Source organism: Podarcis tiliguerta, assembly GCF_965153285.1.
Source record: "Podarcis tiliguerta genome assembly, chromosome: 13".
NCBI classification, from domain to species: domain Eukaryota; kingdom Metazoa; phylum Chordata; class Lepidosauria; order Squamata; family Lacertidae; genus Podarcis; species Podarcis tiliguerta.
The window spans coordinates 18431372-18458091 of NC_139546.1; the positions used below are offsets into that span (position 1 = coordinate 18431372).

General features: G+C 45.9%; 1 protein-coding gene and 1 long non-coding RNA gene across 7 annotated transcripts in view; both read left to right on the top strand.

Annotated features, from left to right (window-relative positions):
• LOC310661850 overlaps nt 1–26720 on the top strand; it is a 93166-nt gene that overhangs the window by 60935 nt on the left and 5511 nt on the right. The gene's annotated exons all lie outside the window — the stretch shown is intronic.
• MPP3 (MAGUK p55 scaffold protein 3) overlaps nt 1–26720 on the top strand; it is an 80114-nt gene that overhangs the window by 47883 nt on the left and 5511 nt on the right. For 4 of the 6 annotated variants that reach the window (XR_014504139.1, XM_083408310.1, XM_083408309.1 and 1 more), the window contains exons 12-18: nt 2918–2938; nt 7287–7331; nt 8255–8419; nt 10630–10710; nt 23406–23499; nt 25212–25320; nt 26451–26573. Coding sequence is in view for 5 of the 6 variants with exons in the window: in XM_083408310.1 (XP_083264436.1) it covers nt 2918–2938; nt 7287–7331; nt 8255–8419; nt 10630–10710; nt 23406–23499; nt 25212–25320; nt 26451–26573 (638 nt within the window). In the remaining variant the exon portion in view is untranslated. The remainder of the gene's footprint in view (nt 1–2917; nt 2939–7286; nt 7332–8254; nt 8420–10629; nt 10711–23405; nt 23500–25211; nt 25321–26450; nt 26574–26720) is intronic. The other 2 variants (XM_083408311.1, XM_083408312.1) reach the window with 2 other exon arrangements.

The following is a 26720-nucleotide window of genomic DNA, read 5'->3' on the forward strand; positions in this document are numbered from 1 at the left end:
AGCATGCAACAGACACGGGCAGCTGGTCTTTTCCTTGACCATCTCTACTCACCCCTTGCACATCTGGATTTCAGGCAGCCCCAGCACTTATTTGCGTTTAAAAACGAAGCATTGCATAACCCCTGGAAGTCGAATCTTTTTAGCAGAAAAATTTCCCACATTTTGAAATGCTTTGTTTCATACAATTAATTTTTTACACGGTGAATATAACGCAAGGCAGACTGCGCGACTTGAATGGATATAACACCAATTATAATTATAATCAACTTTTTTCATGCAGCTATAATAAGTACATATATTTATGCACACAAAAGCTCTTCAGCCATGCCAATGTAAGTATGTTAGCAGCTTTCAGTGCCTTTATGCCCTCCTCACTTTAAAATCCCCATAATGGGAGGGAAGTGTTTGCTGTTGAATGTGTTTCGACAATCCTTTCTTTGTATAATAAGCCGAGGAAACCAAAGTTGGTTACCAACTTTGGAAGAAGCTGGGATCTTAAGTCGTGCTTTGAAGTTGGTTTAATATCCTAAATTGTTTTGAAGCAGGGTAACAATAGTTCCCCAGTTTTCTGGAAAACGGTGGTTAGTAAAGAGACTTCCTGGCCCGGTTGTGGCTCATAGGGTTGCATGCATGCAGAAAAGACTTAATTCATATATTGCCTACTTAAGCCATGATATGCTCATCTGAACAAAAACTTCTAGAATTCACTTGACTTATTTGAAAGACAATTGCATTAATGTAACATCGCTTGTGGGTAAAAGCCTCAGTGCCTAGGGCTTGCCGATCAAAAGGTCGGCGGTTCGAATCCCCGCGGCGGGGTGCGCTCCCGCTGTTCGGTCCCAGCGCCTGCCAACCTAGCAGCTCGAAAGCACTCCCGGGTGCAAGTAGATAAATAGGGACCGCTTACTAGCGGGAAGGTAAACGGCGTTTCCGTGTGCGGCTCTGGCTCGCCAGAGCAGCGATGTCACGCTGGCCACGTGACCTGGAAGTGTCTCCGGACAGCGCTGGCCCCCGGCCTCTTGAGTGAGATGGGTGCACAACCCTAGAGTCTGTCAAGACTGGCCCGTACGGGCAGGGGTACCTTTACCTTTTAACATCGCTTGTAGGTTTACGAGAAGTTTTGTAAGGGGGACTATATAAATTATTGTAAAATGATTTAGGAAGGAAATAATTAGGAAATGAACTTTAAAAGCATTAATTATAATAATAAAATGCAAGATTAGATAGAAAATTTGAAAATCACTAGACAGGATTGATGGAAGTCTCAGACTATAATAGCCAAAATGAGGATTATGTGATGTGATGTTTGGAAAACATATGCAAAAATTAATAAAAATGATTTATTGAAAAAAAGAAAAGAATTCACTTGAATTGCACTTAAACAGTGCAGTCCTAGATGTGTCTACTCAGAGGTTATACAGTCGTACCTTGGAAGTCAAACGGAATCCATTCTAGAAGGCTGTTTGACTTTTTTATTTTATTTTATTTTATTTTATTTTATTTTATTTTATTATTTGTATGCTGCCTTTCCACTGTTAAAACAATGCTCAAGGCGGCTTCCAATATGAAAAGATTTACATAATTACAAATATAGCAAAATAGTCATAAAAATAAAGAAAACACATTAAAAACTACATAACCAAACTGAACAATTTCCACATAAAAACAAAGATACAAAAGTTAATATCAGCAATAACTCCCAACAAAACTTTCCCCAAAATATCCCAGTCCTTGATGGGTAGCAGCCACAGCGGCAGTCCTTATGAGGCCTGTCAGGCCCCGCCCTAGGCCAGGTGGAGAGTGGCAGGACTGGGGCCCTCAGGCGTTCAGCCTGGGAGTCCTCCTGGGCTTTCCGAAACATTTGACTTTCAAAGTGCAGCTTCTGATTGGCTGCAGGACCTTCCTGCATCCAATCAGAAGCTGCGTAAAGTCCCTTTGAACATTCGGCTTCCAAAAGAACGTTCAAAAACCGGAACACTCACTTCCGGTTTTCGATCGTTCGGGAGCCGAAACATATGAGTTCCGGGGCATTTGAGAACCAAGGTACAACTGTATTCCTGTCTACTAAGATTTTTGTTTTTATAAGATTTGCAGCATTGGAGTTTGTTGTTGATGCACTCCAATCCATCAGATATTGCAGTTAAAATAATATTGGCTGTTGCAAAAGCCTCAGGGAGATGCATGCACCAAGTAAAAACCATTTCTAGTTTTGCTTCCCAACTTTAAGCCAAACGGGCACGTTAATCTCTGATCTCAGCTGATTTAGGGCAACTGAAAATACTCGTTGTTTCCAAAAACCCCATTGCTGTGTGCAATTCATCCTGAATTGAAGCATTTGCATGATGCGGGCGAGAATAGGGAACTCAAGGTGTTCTGGCTATGTGAATAGCATGTCCAAATAATGGTACAAATAGGCCACAAAGTGTTAACCATCCGTGAGGCTCTCAGCTGGCAGCATCTGTTGTCCAACAAAGGAAGGAGGGTTGTTAAGCAGGCCAAAGGACTTGCAATGAATGAAAAGGTTACTCCAGGGATCTCCAGCATTGGTGGTTCCATGTGGACACGCAGTGTCCTCTGTTACACTTACGGCAACAATCGAGAATCTGCTAGTATCACCCCGTGCAACTGTCCACATGTTTGAGAGGTCTTCCTTGCACACTAGGAACATAGGAACCTGCCTTATATCAAGTCAAATTATTGGTCCATCTAGCGCAGTTTTGTCTACACTGACCTTGGAGATGCTGGCGATTCAGCCTGGGACCTTTTACACGCAGAGCAGTTTTTGTCTTACTGCAAAACCATGTCTCTTCCCCATTGAGAGCCAGAATTTGAGCACGTGCCCTTAATGCTTTGGAATACTCCCCCCCCCGGCCTCCTTTTAACTCTGCTGCCTCTTGTCTTTTCACGCTGACCTCAGACGATCAATCTTCTGAGAAAGGTAGGTTCACTGCCTGTTCCTGGAGCGAGCAAGCTGTGACTTTCCCTGCACGTAAAGAGCTTGTAGAATAAAACAGCCCTCTCCGACCAAAGCCAACCATGAAGCAGATCCAGATTACAGGAAGCTCAGAATAGTTTGTGTGCCATATGTACATTTATCGGTACAGCTTTCTGTCATTGGTTTTGCTTCCAATTCCACCCCTCCAAAAAATAAATAAATCAACTGGACACATTGCAACAAAGGAGGTGATAGCATAGTTTTGAATGGGTGGGCATGGGGAGGTTTTCAGAATTTCCTGTGCAAGCATAGGGATTAGGAACATGATTTCTTTTTTTAAATGAAAAGAAAACTGTGTGCTTCACACATGACTTTGCTTCCTATGGTGCAGTATTGCCTCATCCCACACAAGCTCGGTCAGCGATAAGCTCTGCTTGTCCGCTGGGCTTAGGATTGTACCCTCCCATGTCAGAGAAAGAATGTGTGCGTGCGAATAACCTTGAGATTCTGAAAAATATTTAAATGCAAGAACATTAGCAGCCTCCTGGATCCGTCAAGTGGTCCAGCATCCTGTTCTCACAGTGGCCAACCAGATCATAGCTGTCAACGTTTCCCTTTTTTAAAGGGAAATTCCCTTATTCCGAATAGGATTTCTTGCAAGAAAAGGGAAAAGTTGACAGCTATGAACCAGATGCCTGAAGGAAACCTGCGAGCGGGTCTCTCCCCTCCTGCGTTTTCCAGAAACCGGCATTCAGAAGCGACACTGCCTCCAGCCGTGGAGGCAGAGTGCGACCATCCTACCAACTATCCACTCATAGCTTTCTCTTTTACGAATTTGCCCTATCCTCTTTTAAAGTCTTCCAAGTTGGTGGGAGCGAGTTCCCTGGTGTAACTGTGCACAGTGTGAAGAAGGGCTAATTTTTCACCTTTATCGAAGTGCTGCCACATTACACAGTGGACAGGAATATGATGTGTATGTCAGGAGTTCAGCCTACACTCGAGTAGAACCCTGGCAGAGACATGTGCCCGACTGGCATGTTCTCTCCCTCCTGGTCTTTTGTTTGGGAGCTTCAAAAGCTTTCTTCATCCCGAACATCACAGCGACTGATGCCAACCGACACCGGCAGATTTAGGGATCCGCAGAATTTGCGCAGTTGTGTAACAGACCTCAGCAACTCAGCATTTTGGCTCATCTACTTTATTTACATATAAACACACATGGAGCACTGCAACATGGCTCCCTCTCTCTCTAGCATCAGACAGCAAAGAGAAAAAGAACAAAGGACAATAGTCCCACTTCACTGAACACAATAACAGAAACATCCTGTTTCCGTCACTTCCCACTCTGTGGAGTCAAAACACATACCGCCATGTGATAGACAAAAATCCCATGACTGCAATCATGGAGCAGGAATTCTAACAGTGTATACCTCTGAATGCTACTTTCTGTGAGTCTAAAGAGGGGGGAGAGGGTGTGGGTCCGGCTCTGTCTTAGCCCCAGTCGGAGTCCCGTTGCTGAGCTAGCAGGGGCTGGGAAGAACACTTGCCCGAGAGCAGAATCCACATACAGTCAGGCAGTCCAGAGGTCTGGGAATCCAGAAGATCCCAGAGCCAAAGGTCCAATTAGATAGCAGGAAGCAACAAGGAAGGACCCAGAACCACAGGTGTTGTTTCCAGCAACAACTTGACTGCTGCTGAGAGCTCTGTTTAAGAAGCCCGGAGCCAGCTGGTTATCATCAGTGCCTTTTCTGTGTCCTGATCAGCTGCAGGTGGAGTCATTCCGCCTTCTCATTCATTGATTCATTCATCATTTTATTTGCATGCTGCCTTTCCATAGTTAAAACAATGCTCAAGGCGGCTTACAACATGACAAGCTTTACATCATTACCAACATCACAAAAGTCATAAACAATAAATAAAACACATAAAAGTACACAGCCAAATGGAAAACAATTTCCACATAAATAATAAAATCTAAAACTAAGAATATAGAATTGATATCAATCACAATTTAAAATGACATAGATAAAAAAATAAAAGGAATAAAACCCCCCCCAAAAATGGAGTCCTCTCTACCCAGCAGTGTGGGAATGTTCAGGGATGCAGGAGAGCATATATTGTCTGATAATAGCCTTTCCAACTTGTGTTAACAAGTTCACAATTTAGCAGAGTAACATTCCCCTTTTTAAACTTGCAGTGGATGCGTTTGCTCAGGCTTGCTAAAGCCTCTGTAATAACTGTTCTGGTATTTCCCCCTTATTCCCTCATAAGACATAAGCCACGACACAGTCTTCTATAAAAGTATAAAAAGGTTTACTCACACATCATTCTGTTCACAATAGGATACCAGAAGGCAGACTTAGCTTAGAAAAGTAACATATACCTAGAAACTATCTCATAAGAAGACAGTCCCTTTGTCCTATCTTGCCAAGAGAGCATCTTTGGCTAAGCAGATGTTGCTTCTTTGATGCATGTAGTCAAAGAGAGGGAGATGGCTGCCCTGCCCTGTGCTTTTGTCGTTACCTGCACAGGTGAGGCCACACCCACCTCTAGTCACATGCAGAGGGAGTCTGTCCCAGCCCAGAAGGAAACGGGAAGTTTACCTGCTGGCTGGACAAACATTCCTCCCCATGTGTAAACATGTTCACTCTAGGAATGTTGTACTTGACTGCTCTTGTGTTTCACATCCCACAAGCAGCAGCAATAGCACTCCTTTATGGAGTCTGTTAGGCCCCTAAGCCAGGTGGAGAGAAGCAGGGCAGGGGCCTTCACATGCACCCCGTAGGTCAGTCAGCCTCCCCCTTCAGGCTGCTGTTCAGCAGGCGAAGCTGACTCCTGACCCAGAGCCTTTATCTGGCTGGCCGCTGTGAGAACAGGATGCTGGACTAGATGGGCCATTGGCCTGATCCTGCCACACTCGTCTTATGTTCTTTGGGAGGCTGGCAAAGAGGCAATCTCTGCACAAGAGAGCAAACCTGTGAATGCTGGTCTCGCCCACAGCCCTGTCTAAGGCGGGTGGTGGGCTTGATTCAGAAAGGCTTTGGGGCGTGATGCCATTGCAGTGCAGTGCGAAAAGGGCCAGTTGATTTGCTCCTCAATCTAATTTCCCTCGCTTCCCACGCCAGCCCAGGTCCAGGTCCTTGTATCCCTGTCCAGCTTGTTAATTAGTGGATTTGAACAGGGTTTGCCGCACAAAGAGACCTTTAGCGTGACAAAGCAGAGAGGGGAGAAGCCTTGCGTTGCCTCTTAATATGCCCCCGGGGACTCTAATGTCAATCTTGTTTAATTTTCCTTAGCTATTATTTGCTGAGCGTTTTTTTTTTAACTGTGTAATTTTTGTGCTAATCACATGGATTAAGCCCCTGCCGTTTCTGAAAAGTGATTGTGTTTCTCCTCGGTGCTTTTGTTAACGCAGTAGGTAATTTCCTGCTGAACAAGGGAGTTCTGCTTTCTTCCTTTCCCTCTCCCCCTTTCTGACTTTCTTGGACTTGCTCCCTCCAAGAAAAGAGCAACTCCTTAAGGTTTTAAGCCTGCCGGGCAAGGTGTTGGTTCTTTTCTGACTTAATGGCTGTGCAGCATCTAGTGTTCCAGGCGATTTATAAATAAATGTTGTTATTTTAAAAAAGGCTCGGGGGCTAGCTGTTCATTCCAGTGTTTCAGCTCCTGGTGCCGTTTGCTTTCAGTCTCTCTGTGGACCCTGGCATGGTTGTTCCTTAAGTGACAAAAGTCAGAAATCCAGTTGGGAAAGGAGGAGGAGGAAATAGTTTTGATTGGGGCTGCAAATGATATGATGCAGGATACCTCAGGCAAAGGGACGCGGGTGGTGCTGTGGGTTAAACCACAGAGCCTAGGACTTGCTGATCAGAAGGTCGGCGGTTCGAATCCCCGCGACGGGGTGAGCTCCCGTTGCTCGGTCTCTGCTCCTGCCAACCTAGCAGTTCGAAAGCACGTCAAGTGCAAGTAGATAAATAGGTACCGCTCTGGCAGGAAGATAAACAGCGTTTTCGTGTGCTGCTTTGTTTCGCCAGAAGCGGCTTAGTCATGCTGGCCACATGACCCGGAAGCTGTACGCCGGCTCCCTCGGCCAATAAAGCGAGATGAGTGCCGCAACCCCAGAGTCGGTCACGACTGGACCTAATGGTCAGGGGTCCCTTTACCTTTACTTTTTAGCTCAGGCAAAGCATGGGACCCACATGCAATACAACAGTTCAGTACCCCCTCCCCTCCCCCTCCCCCGCCCCCCAAGTTTCATGCAAAAACACCAAAGATGCAGCATACAAAACAAATTGTCTTTTGGTATATAGCACTGTCGTCTTCGTTCATCTGCCTCTCTTATCTTTTTCTTTCTAAGCAGAAGACTGTGATTGCGAAGGATACTTCAATGGGCAATATATAGGTGAGGAGCTGGTGGTCTGTAGACCACTCTGGCCTTGGTTGTGGGTATCATATGTACATTTGCTACTTAGATAATAAAAATAATTTATTCCTTATACCCTGCCCATCTGACTGGATTGCCCCAGCCATTCTTGGTAGCTTCCAGGACAATATACAAACACAGCAAAACATCAGGTGCTAAAAGCTTCCCGATAAAAGCTTCAGGTATACTGGGCCTTGGCTCAGTATACCTGAACGAGCGTCTCCACCTCCATCGTTCAGCCCAGACACTGAGGTCCAGCGCTGAGGGCCTTCTGGTGGTTCCCTCCCTGCGAGAAGTGAGGTTAGAGGGAACCAGGCAGAGGGCCTTCTCGGTGGTGGCACCTGCCTTGTGGAATGCCCTCCCATCAGATGTCAAGGAAATAAACAACTCTCTCACTTTTTAGAAGACATCTGAAGGGAAGTTTTTAATGTTTGATGTTTTATCATGGTTTTAATATTGTGTTTGGAGCTGCTCAGAGTGGCTGGGGAAATCCAGCCAGATGGGTGGGGTATAAATAAATTAATAATAATAACAATAATAATTACAAGTTGCTTTCGTTTTACATGCTTGCTTTTGTATTGCAATTTATTGTATTTGCATTAATGCATTTTACAAATGAGGCAAGCCACCAAATGTTGCAGCGTTGCAGTGCTTCTGGACAGGATTCTGGCTTAGTCACATTGTCTCTTAGGATATGCCATCCCATTTCCCGCTCCCCCAGCAACATTCAGCCAGCATTCTGTGGCCACTGGGAGTAGCTATTTGGGCTGGTTTTGGGGCTTTCCCCTTCTTTAAGAATTGGGGGTGGTTTTTTTTTGTAGTTCAGAACCTTGAGCCTGCTTGGGGGTCCCCAACCCATCGGACCAAACTTGGTGACAATGATGTTCTTTTTGGCTTTGCAGCTGGCTTGAGGCGGAGTTTCCGGCTGAGTCGAAAGGAGAAGCAAAATGGCCAGAGTGAAGCCAAGCAGGTTGAACAGCCTCACCCCTCGGAGCTCCTCACCTACGAGGAAGTGGTCAAATACCAGCAGCAGCCAGGAGAAAGAAAGAGGCTGGTGGTTTTGATTGGTGAGTTATTCTGTGAGGAAAAGGCTATTGCTGGTATTATGTACTGAAGTTCTCACCCTGGGCCAGCAGGGGTATACTGTAGATAGTTTTCACTCAGGTCCGCATATGCAAATAAGGGATTGAAAGTGACGTTCAGTGATTGGATAGTTACAGAAAATGGTTACTGTTGCGTTCTAGTGGAGCTCTCTATAAGCAGGTTGGCTGAACCCTTCAGTTCAGTTCTGTTCTGGCCTGTGAATAAACAAGAGCTTTGAAGAATCGCTGTGTCGTCTGATATGTTCACCCACAACTTAACAGCTGCCTTCCCCAGCGGCTTTATTTCTGAAATAAAGAGATTCTGGAGACCAAGACCAGCCTTTCCCAAACCTCTGAGAAGTGGAGAATAAATCTTGGGGGGGTTGTGCCTGAGGTGGTGTGTGTGTGTGTGTATCTATCTATCTATCTGTATCCGTATACAGTGGAACATCGGTTGTTGAATGTAATCCATTCTGGAAAACCGTTCGGCTTCCAAGACGTTTGACAACCGAGGCGCAATGGGCCGTTGGCAAAATAAATTGAGAAAAATGAGAAACACGCCTCGGAAACCATTTGACTTCTGAGGCACATTAAAAAACGGAAGCATTTACTTCCAGGTTTTCGGCGTTCGGCTTCCGAAACGTTCGGCAGCTGAGACGTTCGAAAACTGAGGTTCTACTCTGTATAGAGAGATTGACTCAAAATAAGCCTGGTTTCACTATCCAAAGAGGACTGGAATTTGGATTGACCTTAATTGGAGCCCAGGTAGTCTCAAAGAAGCAGTGCTTTTACACCAGGCTTTGCTAACCGGGAGTTTTGGACTACAATTCCCATCAGTCCCTGAGGCACCCCAGGCATGTTGGGCCTACAGTTGCCAAGCAGCCTCCAGGGTTGGCAAGGCTGGCAGATTAATTTTTTTGCAGGTTTCTTCAGTGATGGGTCTTAAAAATAAGGGGTTTGGGTGTGAGGAATTCAAATCTGCTAGCATTTTTGTGACTGGACAACATTTAGCTTGATAAATCTATGTTTGATTAAAGAGCACATAAATTGTTGTTGGAAAACCATTCTTTTTTTAAAAAAATCACCTTCTGAAAAAATCAAGTAATGCTAAATAATAGTTAATGATAATAGTAATAATATATAATGGCAGGTACTTGGCACTCATTTTTATTGATTTCTATGCAATTTTACACACATTTTACTTACCAAGCAAAACTAAGTTAGATTAATTTAACCAGTGCTATTTTTCTAGAAAAAGAGGTGCCAGAACTCACCATGAACTCACCTTGTTCTTTTATAATGGCAATGGCACCCACATGAGAGGTGCCTGAGTTCTGGTGAGTTCCTCCTGGGGGAAAAAGCCCTGAATTTTTTTCTTAATTCCCAAGGCACGTTACAACTTTTTTTAACATCCTTCATTTTCGGAATAGGAAAGTTGACAAATTCAGCACGCCCCAACACAGCAGGCTGTGTGTGGTGTGCTAACATGCAGGCCTGTCCACTTAGTTCCTCACCGCCACCCTTCAATATCTGCTGCCTGAGGCGGTTATCTCACTCAGCCTAACGGTAGGGCCGGTCTTGCCAGACTTGGAGCTGAATGAGTGCAGGGTTTCTGCAGCTTCTAGGACACCCCTTTCTTCAAGCTCAGGAGGAAGGGCTGTTGTGGGTGGCGAGCGAAAATGTGGAAGCCCGACGATGTCCAGAACTTTGTCTCAGCCACTGATGGAGACGTACCTTAGACTAGAATTCCTCTAGTCTCCCCCTCTTTCTTTTTTCCTTTCTCCTCCTGTGATGGAACTCCTATTTGGAGACTTCCCTGGCTTTTTTCTGGCCCATGTAGGACCAGTCTGGATAGTTAGCCTTGGTGAAGACCTGATGTTTTCACCCGCCCAAAAGTTTTTGATTTGAGTTTCCATTGAAATGAGGCTGCATTTTAATGTTTTGATGTTGTATTTTAATCTTGTTTTTCAGTTGTATTTCAATCAGTTTGTTTTTATATCGGTTGTTAGCCACCCTGAGCTGGTCTTGGCTGCAGAGAGCAGGGTATAAATAAATTTTATTATTATTATTATTTATTAGAATGAGGAAGGTCCTGGGTGCAGACTTGTTCCTGACCTGTTCCTTTCGGCTCCGTCTTCTGGAAGGTACCCCTGTGCTTTGTGTTCAGTCGCAGTGATACACCTTCTCTCTCTCAGGTTCTTTGGGGTCCCGTTTGAACGAGCTCAAGCAGAAGGTGGTGGCAGAGAATCCACAGGAGTATGGCGTTGCTGTGCCACGTGAGTAAACCCCGCTTTTCTTTTCTTTTCCATGGCAAAATGCACCTCCTGCCTCACCCCAGCACCTCCACCGTTTATGCCAAGCCGTTTATTACAGTCTTGTCAGGTGAAATGTGCATTTGGCAGACCTGAGAGGGAAGGCTTCCATTGCAATCTATAGCTGTAGAAAGAGGCTGGAGCAGGGAGCAAGAAACTGGAACAAGTGGGGGGGGGGGGCGTAGAGAGAGGGGGGAAGAGGGAGAAGGAAAGAGGGGGGGGGAGAGAGAGAGAGAAAAGAGGGAGGGAAAATAAATAAAGAAAGAGGGAATGAGAGAAAGAAAGAAAGGGAGAGGGGGAGAGAGAGAGAGAGAGGGAGAGAGAATGAGAGAGAAAAAAGAGGGAGGGAAATGAAAGAAAGAGCGAGAAAGAGAGAGGGGAATGAGAGAAAAAGAAAGAGGGGAGAGAGAGGGGAGGAAGGAAGGAAAGAAAGAAAGAGAAAGGGAGGGAGAGAGAGAGAGAATGAGAGAGGAAGAGGGAGGGAGAGAGAAAGAAAGAAAGAAAGAAAGAGGGAGGGAAAAGAAAGTAAGAGAGAAAGAAAAAGGGAGGGAAAAGACAGACAGAGAGAGAGAGAAGAAAGAAAGAAAGAAAGAAAGAGGGAGAGAGAGAGAGAGAGAATCAAAGGCACCTCCCACCCACCCAGTCATTAAGGAGAGATAGGGACGCGGGTGGCGCTGTTGTCTAAACGACTGAGCCTCTTGGGCTTTCCGATTGGAAGGTCGGTGGTTTGAATCCCCGCAACGGAATGAGCTCCCATTGCTCTGGCCCGCCTCCTGCCAACCTAGCAGTTCGAAAACACGCCAGTGCAGGTAGATAAATAGGTACCGCTGCAGCAGGAAGGTAAACGGCGTTTCTGTGCGCTCTGGTTTCCGTCACGGTGTCCCGTTGCGCCAGAAGCGGTTGAGTCATGCTGGCTACATGACCCAGAAAGCTGTCTGTGGGCAAACACCAGCTCCCTTGGCCTGAGATGAGCGCTGAACCCCATAGTCGCCTTTGACTGGACTTAACCGTCCAGGGGTCCTTTACATTTGAAGGAGAGATGTATTAAAATTGCTCCATTTAAAGGTCTGAAAAACAAACAAGTGAATGATTCTCAAATGCAGTGGCAGAGGAAGGGGGTGCGGTCCACCCCAGGTGTCATAACTGAGGGGTGTGTGTGATAAAATGAGTTTGAAAAATAAATAAAAATTGGGCTCACAAAACTTTTTAGGAGTGACATGGAAATGGCAGCGTGGGACTTGCACCTGCCTACTGCCTCTCCCTCAGCCGCCCTACAGCTGAGGGGGAGGTGGCAGAGAGGCTCCAAACGCAGGAGAGGCTCACCCCGCTCACGAGGACATAATGCCCCACCCCTGGCTGCAGGACACGCCCCTGCACCAGGCACCCGAGCAGCTAGCTGCGCTACTGCTCAAATGCAAACTTTAATACAGTGGTGCCTCGCAAGACGAAAAGAATCCGTTCCGCGAGTCTCTTCGTCTTGCGGTTTTTTTCGTCTTGCGAAGCAAGCCCATTAGCAGCTTAGCGGCTTAGTGCTATTAGCGGCTATTAGCGGCTATTAAAGGCTTAAGGGATTAGCGGATTAGCTGCTAAAAGGCTATTAGCGGCTTAGCGGGCTTAGTGGATCAGCTGATAAGCGGCTTAGCGATCAGCTGTTAAGCGGCTTAGCGATCAGCTGTTAAACGGCTTAGCGACCAGCTGTTAAGCGGCTTAGCGATCAGCTGTTAAACGGCTTAGCGATCAGCTGTTAAGCAGCTTAGCGATCAGCTGTTAAGCGGCTTAGCGGCTTGGGAAAAGGGGGGGGAGGGGGGAAAACCCCGCAGGAACTCGCAAGACATTTTCATCTTGCAAAGCAAGCCCATAGCAAATTCGTTTTGCGAAGCACCTCCAAAACAGAAAACCCTTTCGTCTAGCGGGTTTTCCGTCTTGCGAGGCATTCGTCTTGCGGGGCACCACTGTATTCTGAAGCCTCTGTTTCCCCGTGAATTATGTTCGCACGCAACTTGCCACACTGGGAGCAAGTGGCGGCGAGAGCGTGAAACTGCTCCAAAGGGCCGCTTCAATTGGGATGATGGATGACTTGCTATTAAGCCATCCATCCGTGGCAGACGACAGAAATAATTATCCCAGAATGTCTTAAATAAGTGCTGTGTATGCACGCATGCCTCATAACTCAGCAAACCACCCCCGGCCACTGCGGATGATTTGAAAGCTGTGCACAGATGGGTCCTTCGTCTCTTGGGATCCCAAACGCAGAGACTGCCTTCTACCTTAGAAGGGCTGTAGGCCCACCTGAGCAGAGACACCGTTCGTGCCAAGCGTGTGTATGTTTTGTGTGCACGCACGTGGGGCACTTCTTGCCCCCAGAGATTCTCCTTGGCTTGTTTGCTGCGATTTTCGCTGCGCTCATCAGAATGTGCCTGGTCCCGAGAGGTTTTTTTAAACAGAGTTGGCGTGGAGGTGACTTTTCAGCTGCCAAGCATCTGTCTCGGTTGGCCTCGCTGCTCCCACGGGGATTGTAAGAGGGGAAGGGGAGCAGAGAGTCATCCCGCCTCTCCCCACAAGTACCTCACAGACCCATGTCCACCCCAGTGTTCTTCTACCTTGGGTCCCCAGATGTCACTGGACTTCTTCTTCGTCTTTGGCGATCACTTGTAGCCGAGTAAGATTGTCTTCCATAAACACTGTTTTAACAGTGGGTCCGTAAGCGACTGTGGAGGTCAATTCTGGATCCACACATCCTTCCACAGTGCGGAAATAGGTTTCCAGGCAGGAGTTGATCATGGTGAGGCTTTGCCAAGTGTGCCTTCCTCTTAGCACATTTCTCCCTTTCGTCCCGAATTCGAGCTTCTTCAAAACCCATGACACCTTTGATAAAGGCTGTTCTCCAGTTGGAGCACTTGCAGGCCAGTGTTTCCCAATTGTTGGTGTTTATACATTTTTTAAGATTTGCCTTGAGAGAGTCTTTAAACCTCTTTTGTTGACCACCAGCATTATGCTTTCCATTTTTAAGTTTGGAATAGAGTTGTTGCTTTGGAAGATGATAATAAGGCATCTGCACAACATGACTAATACAACAAAGTTGATGCTGAAGAATCATTGCTTCGACATTGGTGATCTTTGCTTCTTCCAGTACACTGGCATTAGTTCGCCTGTCTTCCCAAGTGATGTGTAAAAATTTTCGGAGACACCGTTGTCAACGGTGTCCTTGGACTACAGCTCCCAAAATCCCTCACCTTTGGCAAAGCTGGTTGGGGATGATAGGGGTTGTAATCCAATTTTGGGCACCTCAATTTAAGAAGGATGAGCTGGAACGTGCGCAGAGGAGGGCGATCAGGATTGGCAAGGTTCTGGAAACAAAGCCTTAGGAGGAACGGTTGAAGGAGCCTGGAAAAGAGGAGACTGAGAGGAGATACATTAGCCATCTTCAGATATCTCAGAGGTTGTCACATGGAAGAGGAGCAAGCTTGTTTTCTCCTGCTCTGGAGTGGAGGACTTGAACCAACGACTCCCAGTAACAAGAAAGGAGATTCTGACTCAACTTCAGAAAGAACTTTCTGACAGTAAGAGCTGTTTGACAGTGGAATGGGCTCCCATGGAGGTGGTGGACTCTCCTTCCATGGAGGTTTTTAAGCAGAGGTTGGGTGGCCATCTGCCATGGATGCTTTAGCATTGCAGGGGGGTTGGACCACAGGTAGAAGAAGAAGAAGAGTTTGGATTTGATATCCCGCCTTTAACTCCCTTTAAGGAGTCTCAAAGCGGCTAACATTCTCCTTTCCCTTCCTCCCCACAACAAACACTCTGTGAGGTGAGTGGGGCTGAGAGACTTCAAAGAAGTGTGACTGGCCCAAGGTCACCCAGCAGCTGCATGTGGAGGAGCGGAGACGCGAACCCGGTTCACCAGATTACGAGACTACCACTCTTAACCACTACACCACACTGGCTCTCTATGAATATCTGCAGACAAAAGCTTGCAGAACTCGGACCTGCAGAGCCCACGTTGCTGTGGGGCAGGCACGATGCAGGGAGCAGGTGTCTACAGGGCAGAATAAGTCTGAATGGCTTGATCTGATGGAATCCAACACCATTTGGAAGTTCCACATCGCTGAGTTAAACTATGCAAAGCCACCTCTTGCATTCTACCCAGGGCAAAACTCAAGCAGTGGGGTTTTGGGTTTTTTTTTTGCTGGGACTGTAAACAAAACCAAACCCCATGCCCAACATGCTGCAGTTCCCTGATCCTAATTCCATCACTCATGCCTATAATTTTATATATATATATATATATATATATATATATATATATAAAACATTAAATGCACCCACTCACTTAACATCACATGCTCAGCCTATAAAAGGGTTTGGATATAAGTACAGGGGCTTCTCTTTCCAACTTTCCATTCTTTTTTTTTGGCCCTTAAAATGAGCCGCTCCCCTTCTTACTACCTGCTTTCAATTTTGAAGCCTTCCTCTGTTTTGCATCAGCATTTTGTGCTTTTCATAACATTGATGGTAGAGGGCTGCTGCTGTTGTTTTATTCAACACAAAATTCTACAGTGAGCGGGGAGGCAGATTGCTTGCTTTGGTCCTAAATGCATTAGGATGGGTTGGGGTTCGAGGGTGGTGCAATAATCTGGCTTTCAACCGCTGCCAAAGAACAAGGCGATGGTGGCGGCGGCGGCCACAGGAACTTCCTGATACGATTCTGAAACTGCTGGAATTAAATCAGAGCAGCAACATTGGGAGAAATTTGCCGCCGCTGATGGAGGTGTTGAATAATTGAAACATTTGTAAGGCACCGAACTCGGCTATAAAATGTGAAAACCGTTTTGGGAGCCAACAAGGAGATTATATAAATGTCCGCGGTGTGAGGCCAGATGCAGAATATCATTTCTGGCATCAGTAAAGTCCATGGAGAAATAGCTCATGGCTGCTGAGTGCAAGGCTGGAATGTAACCAGGGGGGAGTGGGGAGATGGTAACCTACAACCCCCCAGCCTGATTTATTCTTTTGGCCTAATTTATGGGAGTGTCAAGGAGGAGGAAAAAGGGTGCCAATTAGACCCTGACCGATTACTTTTGATACAACATGACCGCCAACTGAAAAAACGCTTCCCGTTCCTGAGGTGTGCTGTGTTCTGTGCTATGAAAAAATAAAATTTACCCACCAAGAGGAGCTAGATCAGTGGTTCCCAACCTTTTTTTTGGCCATGCCCCACCTAAGCATCTCTAAAATCCTGATCTCTCTCCCCCGCTGTGACATATACAGTGGTACCTTGGGTTACAGACGCTTCAGGTTACAGACTCTGCTAACCCAGAAATAGTACCTCGGGTTAAGAACTTGCTTCAGGATGAGAACAGAAATCGCACGGTGGTGGCGCGGCGGCAGTGGGAGGTCCCATTAGCTAAAGTGGTATCTCAGGGTAAGAGCAGTTTCAGGTTAAGAACAGACCTCCGGAACAAATTACGTTCTTAACCTGAGGTACCACTGTAATTCTTATTATTCAAAAGTGATCTATAAATGTTGAGGAAGCCTGAAAGGCCATTAACTTGGTCTAAACAAGCTTCCAAATTGCCCCCCCTTAAAAATTCCCCTCCGTGGGGTGTGTTCCCCATGTTGGGTACCACAGAGCTAGATTCTGCAACATTCTACCCAGGCCAGGACTTTTTTCAGCCGGAACTCACCGGAACTCAGTTTCAGCACCTCTCCGGTGTGCACCATTGCCCATCGTAAGAGAACAAGGGAGGCGTTCATGGTGAGTTCCGGCATCTCTTTTTCTAGAAAAATAGCACTGCATAGAACCATAGAATTGTAGAGGTGGCAGGGACCCCGAGCGTCATCTAAGCCAAACGCCTGCAATGTGGGACTCTCAAGTCTGGCATTCATGACAGATGACCATCCAACCTCTGCTTGAACATCTCCCCAGGAAGGAGAGTCCACCACCTCCCGAGGGAGACCGTTCCACTGTCAAACAGCTCTTATCATCAGAAAGTTCTTCCTCATGTTTAGTTGGAATCTCCTATCATAGAATCATAGAATCATAGAATCATAGAATTGGAAGAGACCACAAGGGCCATCGAGTCCAACCCCCTGCCAAGCAGGAAACACCATCAGAGCACTCCTGACATATGGTTGTCAAGCCTCTGCTTAAAGACCTCCAAAGAAGGAGACTCCACCACACTCCTTGGCAGCAAATTCCACTGTCGAACAGCTCTTACTATCAGGAAGTTCTTCCTCATGTTTAGGTGGAATCTTCTTTCTTGTAGTTTGGATCCATTGCTCCGTGTCCGCTTCTCTGGAGCAGCAGAAAACAACCTTCCTCCCTCCTCTATGTGACATCCTTTTATATATTTGAACATGGCTATCATATCACCCCTTAACCTCCTCTTCTCCAGGAAGAGGAGTTAAAAACTTGAACCCAGTGGTTTGAGTGCTACCCTCCGGAGCAGGAGAAAACAAGCTTGCTCCATCTTCCATGTGACAGCCCTTGAGATAATTGAAGATGGCTATCATCTCTCTTCTCAGTCTCTTTGTTACCAGGCAAATCCAGGGAAACTGTGCACAGACTTGACCTGTGCCTCCATGGGCAGCTGTGAGTCCAAAATGCTCCCTGAGGCAGTTGCTTCACCTTGCTTCATGTGTGGGCCGGCCTGACTTAATAATAAAAGCAGAAAGAAGACCAAGCAGACATAATGAAAGCTTTCCATCAATTCAGAGTACAGTGGTACCTCGGCTTAAGTACTTAATTCGTTCCGGAGGTCCGTTCTTAACCTGAAACTGTTCTTAACCTGAAGCACCACTTTAGCTAATGGGGCCTCCTGCTGCCGCTGTGCTGCCGGAGCACGATTTCTGTTCTCATCCTGAAGCAAAGTTCTTAACCCGAGGTAATATTTCTGGGTTTGCGGAGTCTTTAACCTGAAGCGTCTGTAACCTGAAGCGTTTGTTACCCGAGGTACCACTGTACAGTCTTAAATGTGTGGGGTGGAGGATGGCGTTGCAAAAAGAAAGAAAAAACGTGTTCAGATACTGTCTCTTGCCAAGTTGCACCGTAAGCTCAATTTTAGTTAGTGTTGTCTTCATTAACTTGCAAATGAAGGGGGGGGGGTTGGGGGTTGGCCGTCAAGCGGTTTCGCTTCCATCCAGCAAGCTCAACCAAATTTCTGGGGCCGTTCAGTTAATTGACAAGAACACGGTTTAGGAAACCGCGACCAAGGTGAAAGCCGCAGAATGCAGCCCAAGTTAGGAAATCAATTTCCGAAGGGGGAGGGAGGGAGCAACATTAGCCTGAAAAACTGCCTGTCTCCTGCCCACCTGTAAGAGAGTTGGCAATTACCTGACTTCGGCTGGAGCCCTGCCCAGAGGACGCAGAGTTAGTGAAGGGCATGCGTTTGCTTCCCCTCCTCGAGTGATTGAAACCCTTCAGGCATTGCGTGTGGATAGAAACAAGCCTTTTAAAAAAACAAACCCTTTGCAAACAGCAAACTCATTTTCAAGTGCCAAACTTTTATGTAGCCAGAACTACACCGTTCATGCAAAATGAGGTCATGGGGTGGCGGGGGACGACTCAGATGTTTGCAGATACAGTGGTACATATTATTATTATTATTATTATTATTATTACTACAGTGGTACCTCAGGTTACATACGCTTCAGGTTACAGACTCCGCTAACCCAGAAATAGTGCTTCAGGTTAAGAACTTTGCTTCAGGATGAGAACAGAAATCGTGCTCTGGTGGCAGCGGGAGGCCCCATTAGCTAAAGTGGTGCTTCAGGTTAAGAACAGTTTCAGGTTAAGAACGGACCTCTGGAACGAAGTAAGTACTTAACCTGAGGTACCACTGTATACCACGGAGGGTGGGATAATCACTTTAGATAAAAGCCTTAGGCCCTAAAGATTAGGAACTCAAAAACAGACCAAAGATCACAGGGCTGTTCACAACGTAGCACAAGAACGTAGCTGCAGTTGAGGATGGATAATATTGCACATGATATAAGAGTAAAAACAGCAGGAAAATCCAGGGAGAACACCCAAAGACTTCGCTGCAGCAGTAACAGGTTCTGGGATGAACATAACATTTGCTAAAGTATGAAATTTACTGGCACTGCCATTTTATTACCCCAAATTTGTCTTCATTTTTGGCATTTCCATGCTGCTTTTCTTTTTTTAAAAAATAAATTTATTTATTTGGTTTTTCAAATTAAAGTTTTCCAATCACATATCCAACATACAACATCATAACAAGATTCTAAAGAATTTCCTGGACTTCCTTCCTCCTCCCCTTTGTGGGTCCTGTTGTTAATCATTTCCTCCCGCATCATTTATAATAATCCAAACCTTTTACATCTCCATTATGTCCACAATTCACCATTAAACTACAAGTGATATTCCAATCCTACTAATGGTTTTAACTGTTTACAATGATTTTTAAGGTAAATTATAATTTCCCCCCATTCCTTATTAAAAATTTGGTCTTCCTGATTTCTGATTCTTCTGGTCGTTTTTGCCATTTTGGCATAGTCCATCAACTTAATCTGCCATTTTTCTCTGGTCGGGACTTTATCTTCTTTCCATCACTGGGCGAATAACATCTGTGCAGCCGTGGTCGCAGATATAAATAGTATTTTCTGCTCCCTTGGGTCTTCAGCACCTAGAATACCTAAAATGAAGGCTTCAGGTTTTTTTCTTTCTATGCTGCTTTTCGGCCCTAAACCCCACTCCCCCCCAAAAAAACACCAATTAAACTAAAACAAAAATGCCTGGGGGAAATGTACACACACACACACACACACACACACACAGAGAGAGAGAGAGAGAGAGAGAGAGAGACACCTCTCCTCTCTTTCACTACCAGGAACCCTATCCTGTGGGAAGCACACTTGCTATGCTGTTGTCACATACCGTATTTTCCTGTCTATAAGACGCCCCCATGTATAAGATGCCCCTGTTTTTGGGGACTCAGATTTAAGAAAATGGAGGAAGATGGCTCAGAGTTGTTGAGCTTTTTTTTTTTTTTTTTGGAGGGGATTGGGGATTGCCCAGTTTTGAGCTTTTTTGGGCGGGGGTGTGTGTGTGTGTGTGTAAAAAATCGCCCAGTCGCTTCCACCAACCACCCTTCAACAGACTGCTTACCACCACCAACCGCAATTTGGTTGCCCGATTGCGTACAGCAGGCATAGGCAAACTTGGCCCTCCAGATGTTTTGAGACTACCATTCCCATCATCCCTGACCACTGGTCCTGTTAGCTAGGAATGATGGGAGTTGTAGTCCCAAAACATATGGAGGGCCAAGTCTGCCTTTGCTTAGCCCACAGCAACCGCCATTCGACTGGCCACTCACCACAGCACCAGCCTATCAACAGCATTTTTAAAGGAAAAAACCTAGTCTTATACATGGAAAAATACGGTATGTATTCATCTGTAGAGGATGAAGATCAGGCAGGAAGGAACAAATTCTACTAGTTTGGAGCAGAAGGAGCTATTCAAGGCACAAACACCCTCCCTTTTTCTCCTGAGCATTTTTTTTTTTTTTTTGGTTAAAAACAAAATGACTGAGTTTTTAAAATAGCAATTATCAGCGGGCAGGCGGTGGGTGGGGGTGCTGAGTCTTGATGATTTCAAATGCACGATTGCACAAACGGTGCTTTAAACCAGGGGTGGGGGACCTGGCGCCTGAATTCAGAACACTGCATGTCAACTCTGGGGATGGTCCAGTGGTGCTTGTTTTTAGGGTGGCGCTGTGGGTTAAACCACTGAGCCTAGGGCTTGCCGATCAGAAGGTTAGCGGTTCGAATCCCCACAACGGGGTGAGTTCCCGTTGCTCGGTCCCTGCTCCTGCCAACCTAGCAGTTTGAAAGCAAGTCAAAGTGCAAGTAGATAAATAGGTACCGCTCCAGCGGGAAGGTAAATGGCGTTTCTGTGCGCTGCTCTGGTTCGCCAGAAGCGGCTTATTCATGCTGGCCACATGACCTGGAAGCTGTACGCCGGCTCCCTTGGCCAATAAAGCAAGATGAGCGCCGCAACCCCAGAGTCAGCCACAACTGGACCTAATGGTCAGGGGTCCCTTTACCTTTAGGGTGGGTGGGAGCTGGGTTGAGAGCTTCACTTTTGGGTGGAAGGATGTTGCCTGCTCTGGCCTCCATTGGCTGCGGTGGCCAGTTTTGATAGAAGCTGTAGACCAAAACCTGTGGCAGGCAGTACGTTGGCTGCTACTGCCATAAATGGACCACACACCTACCCATTGAGGAGAAAAACAGACAAGTAGAACAAAGGTTTCTCAGAGGTCAGGTCTATGGAGGCCCCACCACTGCTCTGTCATGAGTCTCTGGGGGCCAAAGTTGTATTATTATTATTATTATTATTATTATTATTATTATTATTATTATATTAATTTTCAATTACAATCCAATAATAGTCTCACTATAACAATACCAAATTATAATACAATTACTAATACCGATCATTCAAATACCGAATTATATCATTTAGATGGCTCTAGAATCAGTGCTTTGATGGTTTTCTTTATTTCTACGTTCCAAAATCTTATTAATTTCAATTACATTCCAGTCAAAGTAATAATCCCTTATACAACAACCGCAATATTCATAACTTTGATTCGTGTTGACACATTAAATCAAGAGTAGGCCAACTAAGGCCCGGGGGCCGGATCCGGCCCAATCGCCTTCTAAATCCAGCCCGCGGACAGTCCAGGAATCAGTGTGTTTTTACATGAGTACAATGTGTGCTTTTATTTAAAATGCATCTCTGGGTTATTTGTGGGGCCTGCCTGGTGTTTATACATGAGTACAATGTGTGCTTTTATTTAAAATGCATCTCTGGGTTATTTGTAGGGCATAGGAATTCGTTCGTTTTTTCCCTTCAAAATATAGTCCGGCCCCCCACAAGGTCTGAGGGACAGTAGATCGGCCCCCTGCTGAAAAAGTTTGCAGACCCCTGCATTAAATGATCTATAGAACTAGAAGCGAGGCACTCAGGCTATATCCTTGTTCGGGGCCAAAGTTTTAACTTGTCTCTTTCAGCGGCACTTTAGCAAGCTGAACGTGGACAGCCAAGGACAGACAAAAGATAAAAAGTACAGCTTCATGCAGCTGTTAAACTGTGGAACTCGCCCCCTCAGGAGGCAGCTTGGATGGCTTTAAAAGAGGATTGGGCAAATTCCTGGAGGAGACAGCTACTGATGGCTGCTAGCCATGAGGGCTCTGCTCTGCCTCCCCAGTCATGGTTCTGAATACCCATTGCTGGAAACCCACAGAAGGCAACAGAGCTCTTGTGCTTGGGTCCTGCTCACAAGATTCCCACAAGCAACTGGTTGGCCACTGCAGTAACAGGAAGCTCTGGACTGGATAAGCCAGGCCTAGGCAAACTCAGCCCTCCAGATGTTTTGGGACTACAACTCCCATCATCCCTGACCACTGGTCCTGTTAGCTAGGGATGATGGGAGTTGTAGTCCCAAAACATCTGGAGGGGCGAGCTTGCCTATGCCTGGGATAGGCCATTGGCTTGCTCCAGGCAGCCTGTCCTTATGTTCTATATCATTATGAGATGGTGTTGGGCTTTCGAAGGAAGGGAGGAGAACTAGCCCCGCTGTACATTGGGGAGGGCTGTGTGGAGAGAGTCTCTTCCTTTAAATTTGTAGGCGTTACCTTACTTGGAAAATAAATACAACCCAGGTGGTTAAGAAAGCCCAACAGAGACTCCATCTCCTCAGAGTATTCAGAGTATTGCAGAAGAACAATGTCAATCAACATTTGATGATCTCCTTCTACCGGTCCACAATAGAAAGTGTCCTTTCATACTGCATCACGGTGTGGTATGCTGGTTTGACATCATCTGATAGGAAGTGCCTACAGAGGGTGGTGAATACAGCACAAGATATTATGGGCTGTCCCGTGAATCCGCTGGATGAAATAATGGAAGAACGTTACCTCAGGAGAGTGAGGAAAATTCTCAGGGATGATTCACACCCTGGCTGGCACTTTCTTGATCTACTGCCCTCAGGCAGAAGACATAGAAGCATGATTAGTCACACCAACAGGGTAAAGAACAGCTTCTATCCGTGGGCTGTTAGGCTGCTGAATGAAAAGATAGCAACAGGGCAACTGACTTTCGGGTTGGGTGGGTGTGCGTCAGTAAACGAGGGGAATTAAGACTAAGAGAGCTGAGTGGAGGGTGCTCGTGTAATCTCACTGTATACAAGTTGTACAAGTGACAATAAAGTATTTCAATAATTGAGCCTTGAGGATTGGTTTGCCACCCAGAAGCAGCAGCGGAGGAAGCCTCTTGGGCACCTGAGGCGGCACACCCAGGGGCAGCGCAAACCGCCCATAGAGGCTGGGTGGGGCATGCAGCACCCATAGGGATGGGGCGTGCGATGGGGCCTCAGCCGCTCTACAGCTGGGGGGAGGCAGCGGGCGGACAGGGTGGCGCCTGCGGGTGCCTGAGACGCGTGGCTCGGGCACGCTGCAGGCCCAGCGGTGAGTGCTGCCTGCCATTTTGTCAGTGGGGGCACCCAGGGCGGGCCGCACCTGCCGCACCCCCCTTGCTACGCCCCTGCCCAGAACAAATTCTCCTTTGCAAATAGCAGTGCCACATTTGTCATGTTGATACGGTCTGATTCTTGGCTTCCTCTCTTTCTCCCCCCCAGATACCACAAGGTTGAAGAAGAGCCACGAAAAGGAAGGCGTGGAGTACAATTTTGTTTCCAAGCAGTCATTTGAGACAGATGTGCAGCATAACAAGTAGGCCTTGATGTCTTGTGCTTTTGTTGGGGGGAATGTGAAAGTATATCTCTTCCGGGGAAGACTCCAGAATCCGATCTAAATGCAGAGAGGCTAACATCCTCTTTGCTAATAGAAGCTTCTGGGCTCTTAAAAAAACTAACTGGCCAGGGAATTTTTGTTGTTGACCTGCACACATTTTCTGAATATGGGACTGTAGTGAATGAGAAAACTACAACAGTGTTTTTTTATTATTATTATATGGTCACAGACCCAGCAAAAACAGAACAAAATCATACAATTTCTAACTTTGCACAGAGTTAAAATATATGGTGCTTATATAAACTATAGCCCAGAAGCAAGCTAAAAATACAATTAAATTAAGAAAGCCCCTTCATGGCTCTTTGAAAGGAGAAACCTAGCAACTCTTTCCACTATTATTTTGTTCAAGTCAAGCAGTAAGTAGGCCAAATACCATTCAAAAGTCATTCCTGACTATTTTAGTGGGATGAGAGTACGTAACCTATTTTGCTCATCTCCACAAAAGTTGCATGCAAAAAGAGCAGGTCTTAATGCTGTTTTATTATATGGCGTACCGCCAAAACAGCCATCTAGTAGAGCAGAATCTAACCCTACAAAAGATCATCAGCTGGTATTTGAGAACAGTCAGGTTATCCATGTAATTTTTCTGTAAAAGTACAGTATTTACATGCCACCCTCTTGTAGAGCATCAGGGCAGCATGCAACCACATGAAAACATGTAAAAGCAATATGAAGCAATCATTAAAATCACCAGCTGCTCAAGGCACATTTGAAACAACTGCATGAACAAATCTAGGAAATGATATATAATAAAATGAAAAGGATGTTTGAAATATCCTTTGTAAAAAAACCAACCAACCACCAGAAGCTTTTCTTTTGGGAATTATAGGGACAGAACTACCTAAAACGTATAGAAATTTATTTATGTATGCTACTACATCAGCAAGAATGTTACTTGCCCCAAAATGGAAAGAAGCCGAAGTCCCAGCAAAGGAGGAATGGATACAAAAACATATGGAATATGCAGAAATGGTGAAACTTACCGGAAGAATAAGAAATCTCTGACTTTTGTCTTCTGGGTTTCTGGGGGTTTTCCTGTTGTTCTGTCTCTCACAGCTACAATAAACCTACCATTAAAATTATGGACTGGTCATTTCTTTGTCAGAGGGCAAACGGGCAAATTTAGCAGGGGATCAAATACATTCCCCCCTTCACTGTATGTGTTTGCCTTGTACATTTATGAACATTTAATTTATATATTTAAGACCTTAGAATTCCTATAACAACAGAAAATCCTTCCTTCCCATGTCAAGTAAAATACTAAATATTAAACTTCCTCTCTGACATGGTAGGATTTCTTTTTTCATGCTGATAGCCACAAGTCTGAAGACTTTCCTGCCCCAGAAATAAGTGTCTAGATAGGATTATCCCCGTTTTGTGAAGCTGGTTGGCTGCATTTCTCTCTGGAATGGATTCAGATTTCTAGCCTTTTATTCTCCTGTTGGTGACACCAGAATGATCAAAAGCAGTAATCCCTTTTAATCACGTTGTCTGCAGCCAACATTTCTTATTTTTTATTGGAGGAAACAGTGTTGTACTGTAATAAGCATATGACACAGTTCTGCTACTTTGAAATCTGAGCTGAATACTTTGAATTCTGCTCCACGACTTAATTCCCTAAATGTTTTCAGGTTTGTAGAACATGGGGAGTATAAAGAGAATCTCTACGGGACAAGCCTGGAGGCAATTCAGTCAGTCATGTCCAGAAATAAAATTTGCCTTGTGGATGTCGTGCCAGAGGTAAACTGTCACGATTATTGGTTTTTTGGTGTTTTTTTTAGAAAAACCTTATCTTCCAGAATTGTGTTTCAGTTCCACCTTACCTATAGGAACATGGGTTTTACACCAGCTTTTCGTTCATTGCTTGGGTTTCGATGGATCAGTTTCGGTTATAGTCGCCCCATTATATGAAAAAGATTTTTTGAGACCAAATTCCCACTAAGGGGACTGTTTCCCTTACTGGCTAGCAAAATATGTTTGGCCAAATCGAGGCCTCTAGCTGTTGCCATAGAAGCTCCTTATTATTGGCTGGGGGCGTGATCCTTTCTCTTTTAAGAGAGTCTGTAACCCAGGGTGAGCCATTATGGTGCTGTTCAGATGTTTTGGACTACAGCTTCCATCATCCTTGTCCATTGGCCACGCTGGCTGGGGCTGATGGGAGTTGTAGTCCCTCACATTGGGAGGGTCCCTTGTCGGCTAACCCTGCTGTAAGCTGCTCTCCTTAGGATGAGAGCAGACAAATTGGTTTACTGCAGAAAAGACAGAGCTGCTGGTGGTGAAGGAGGGAAACAGTGGATTTGTCTGCCCCGGATAGGATCATACTGTCTTTCCAGGGGCAGATAGGCAGTGTGATGCTACACCAAACCCCTAAAACTGCTGATGGGGTCAGTGGCTTCAAAAGAGTGTTTAACTGCACAGTGAAAAGGATAAGGCTTCCAGGGCCATTGCAAGCTCCCTCCTTAAGCATAGGGACGCGGGTGGCGCTGTGGGTTAAACCACTGAGCCTCTTGGGCTTGCCGATCAGAAGGTTGGCGGTTTGAATCCCCGCAACAGGGTGAGCTCCCGTTGCTCTGTCCCGGCTCCTGCCAACCTAGCAGTTTGAAAGCATGCCAGTGCAAGTAGATAAATAGGTACCTCTGCAGCAGGAAGGTAAACGGTGTTTCCGTGCGCTCTGGTTTCCGTCACGGTGTCTTGTTGTACCAGAAGTGGTTTAGTCCTGCTGGCCACATGACCCGGAAAGCTGTCTCTGTGTGTGTGTGTGTTGGGGGGGGGGGAATACCAGCTCTAGTTTTGTTTTCTTGCTTTAAGTTACTGTGCAGCATTTACAGATTGGTGAACGGAATTCTCCCTTTGTATTCCTGCCTGCCTAGGCTGTGATGCACTTGAGGACGGCGGAGTTCAAGCCGTATGTGGTGTTTGTGAAGCCTCTCATCTCAGAAAAGAAAAAGAACGCCCCAGCGTCTCTCTTGACCGATGAAATCTTCGTCCCGCTTGTAAGTATTTTGCTTGAAAAGCTAGTTCGCAGAAATGAGCCGCAACATCAAGGCAACTCCAGGTCCACCCCGCTGAAAATGATCGCAAAGCAGACTCTACGCCCACCTGCCCCAAAGTGTGGTACTTTGTTACCAGCAGGGATTCCT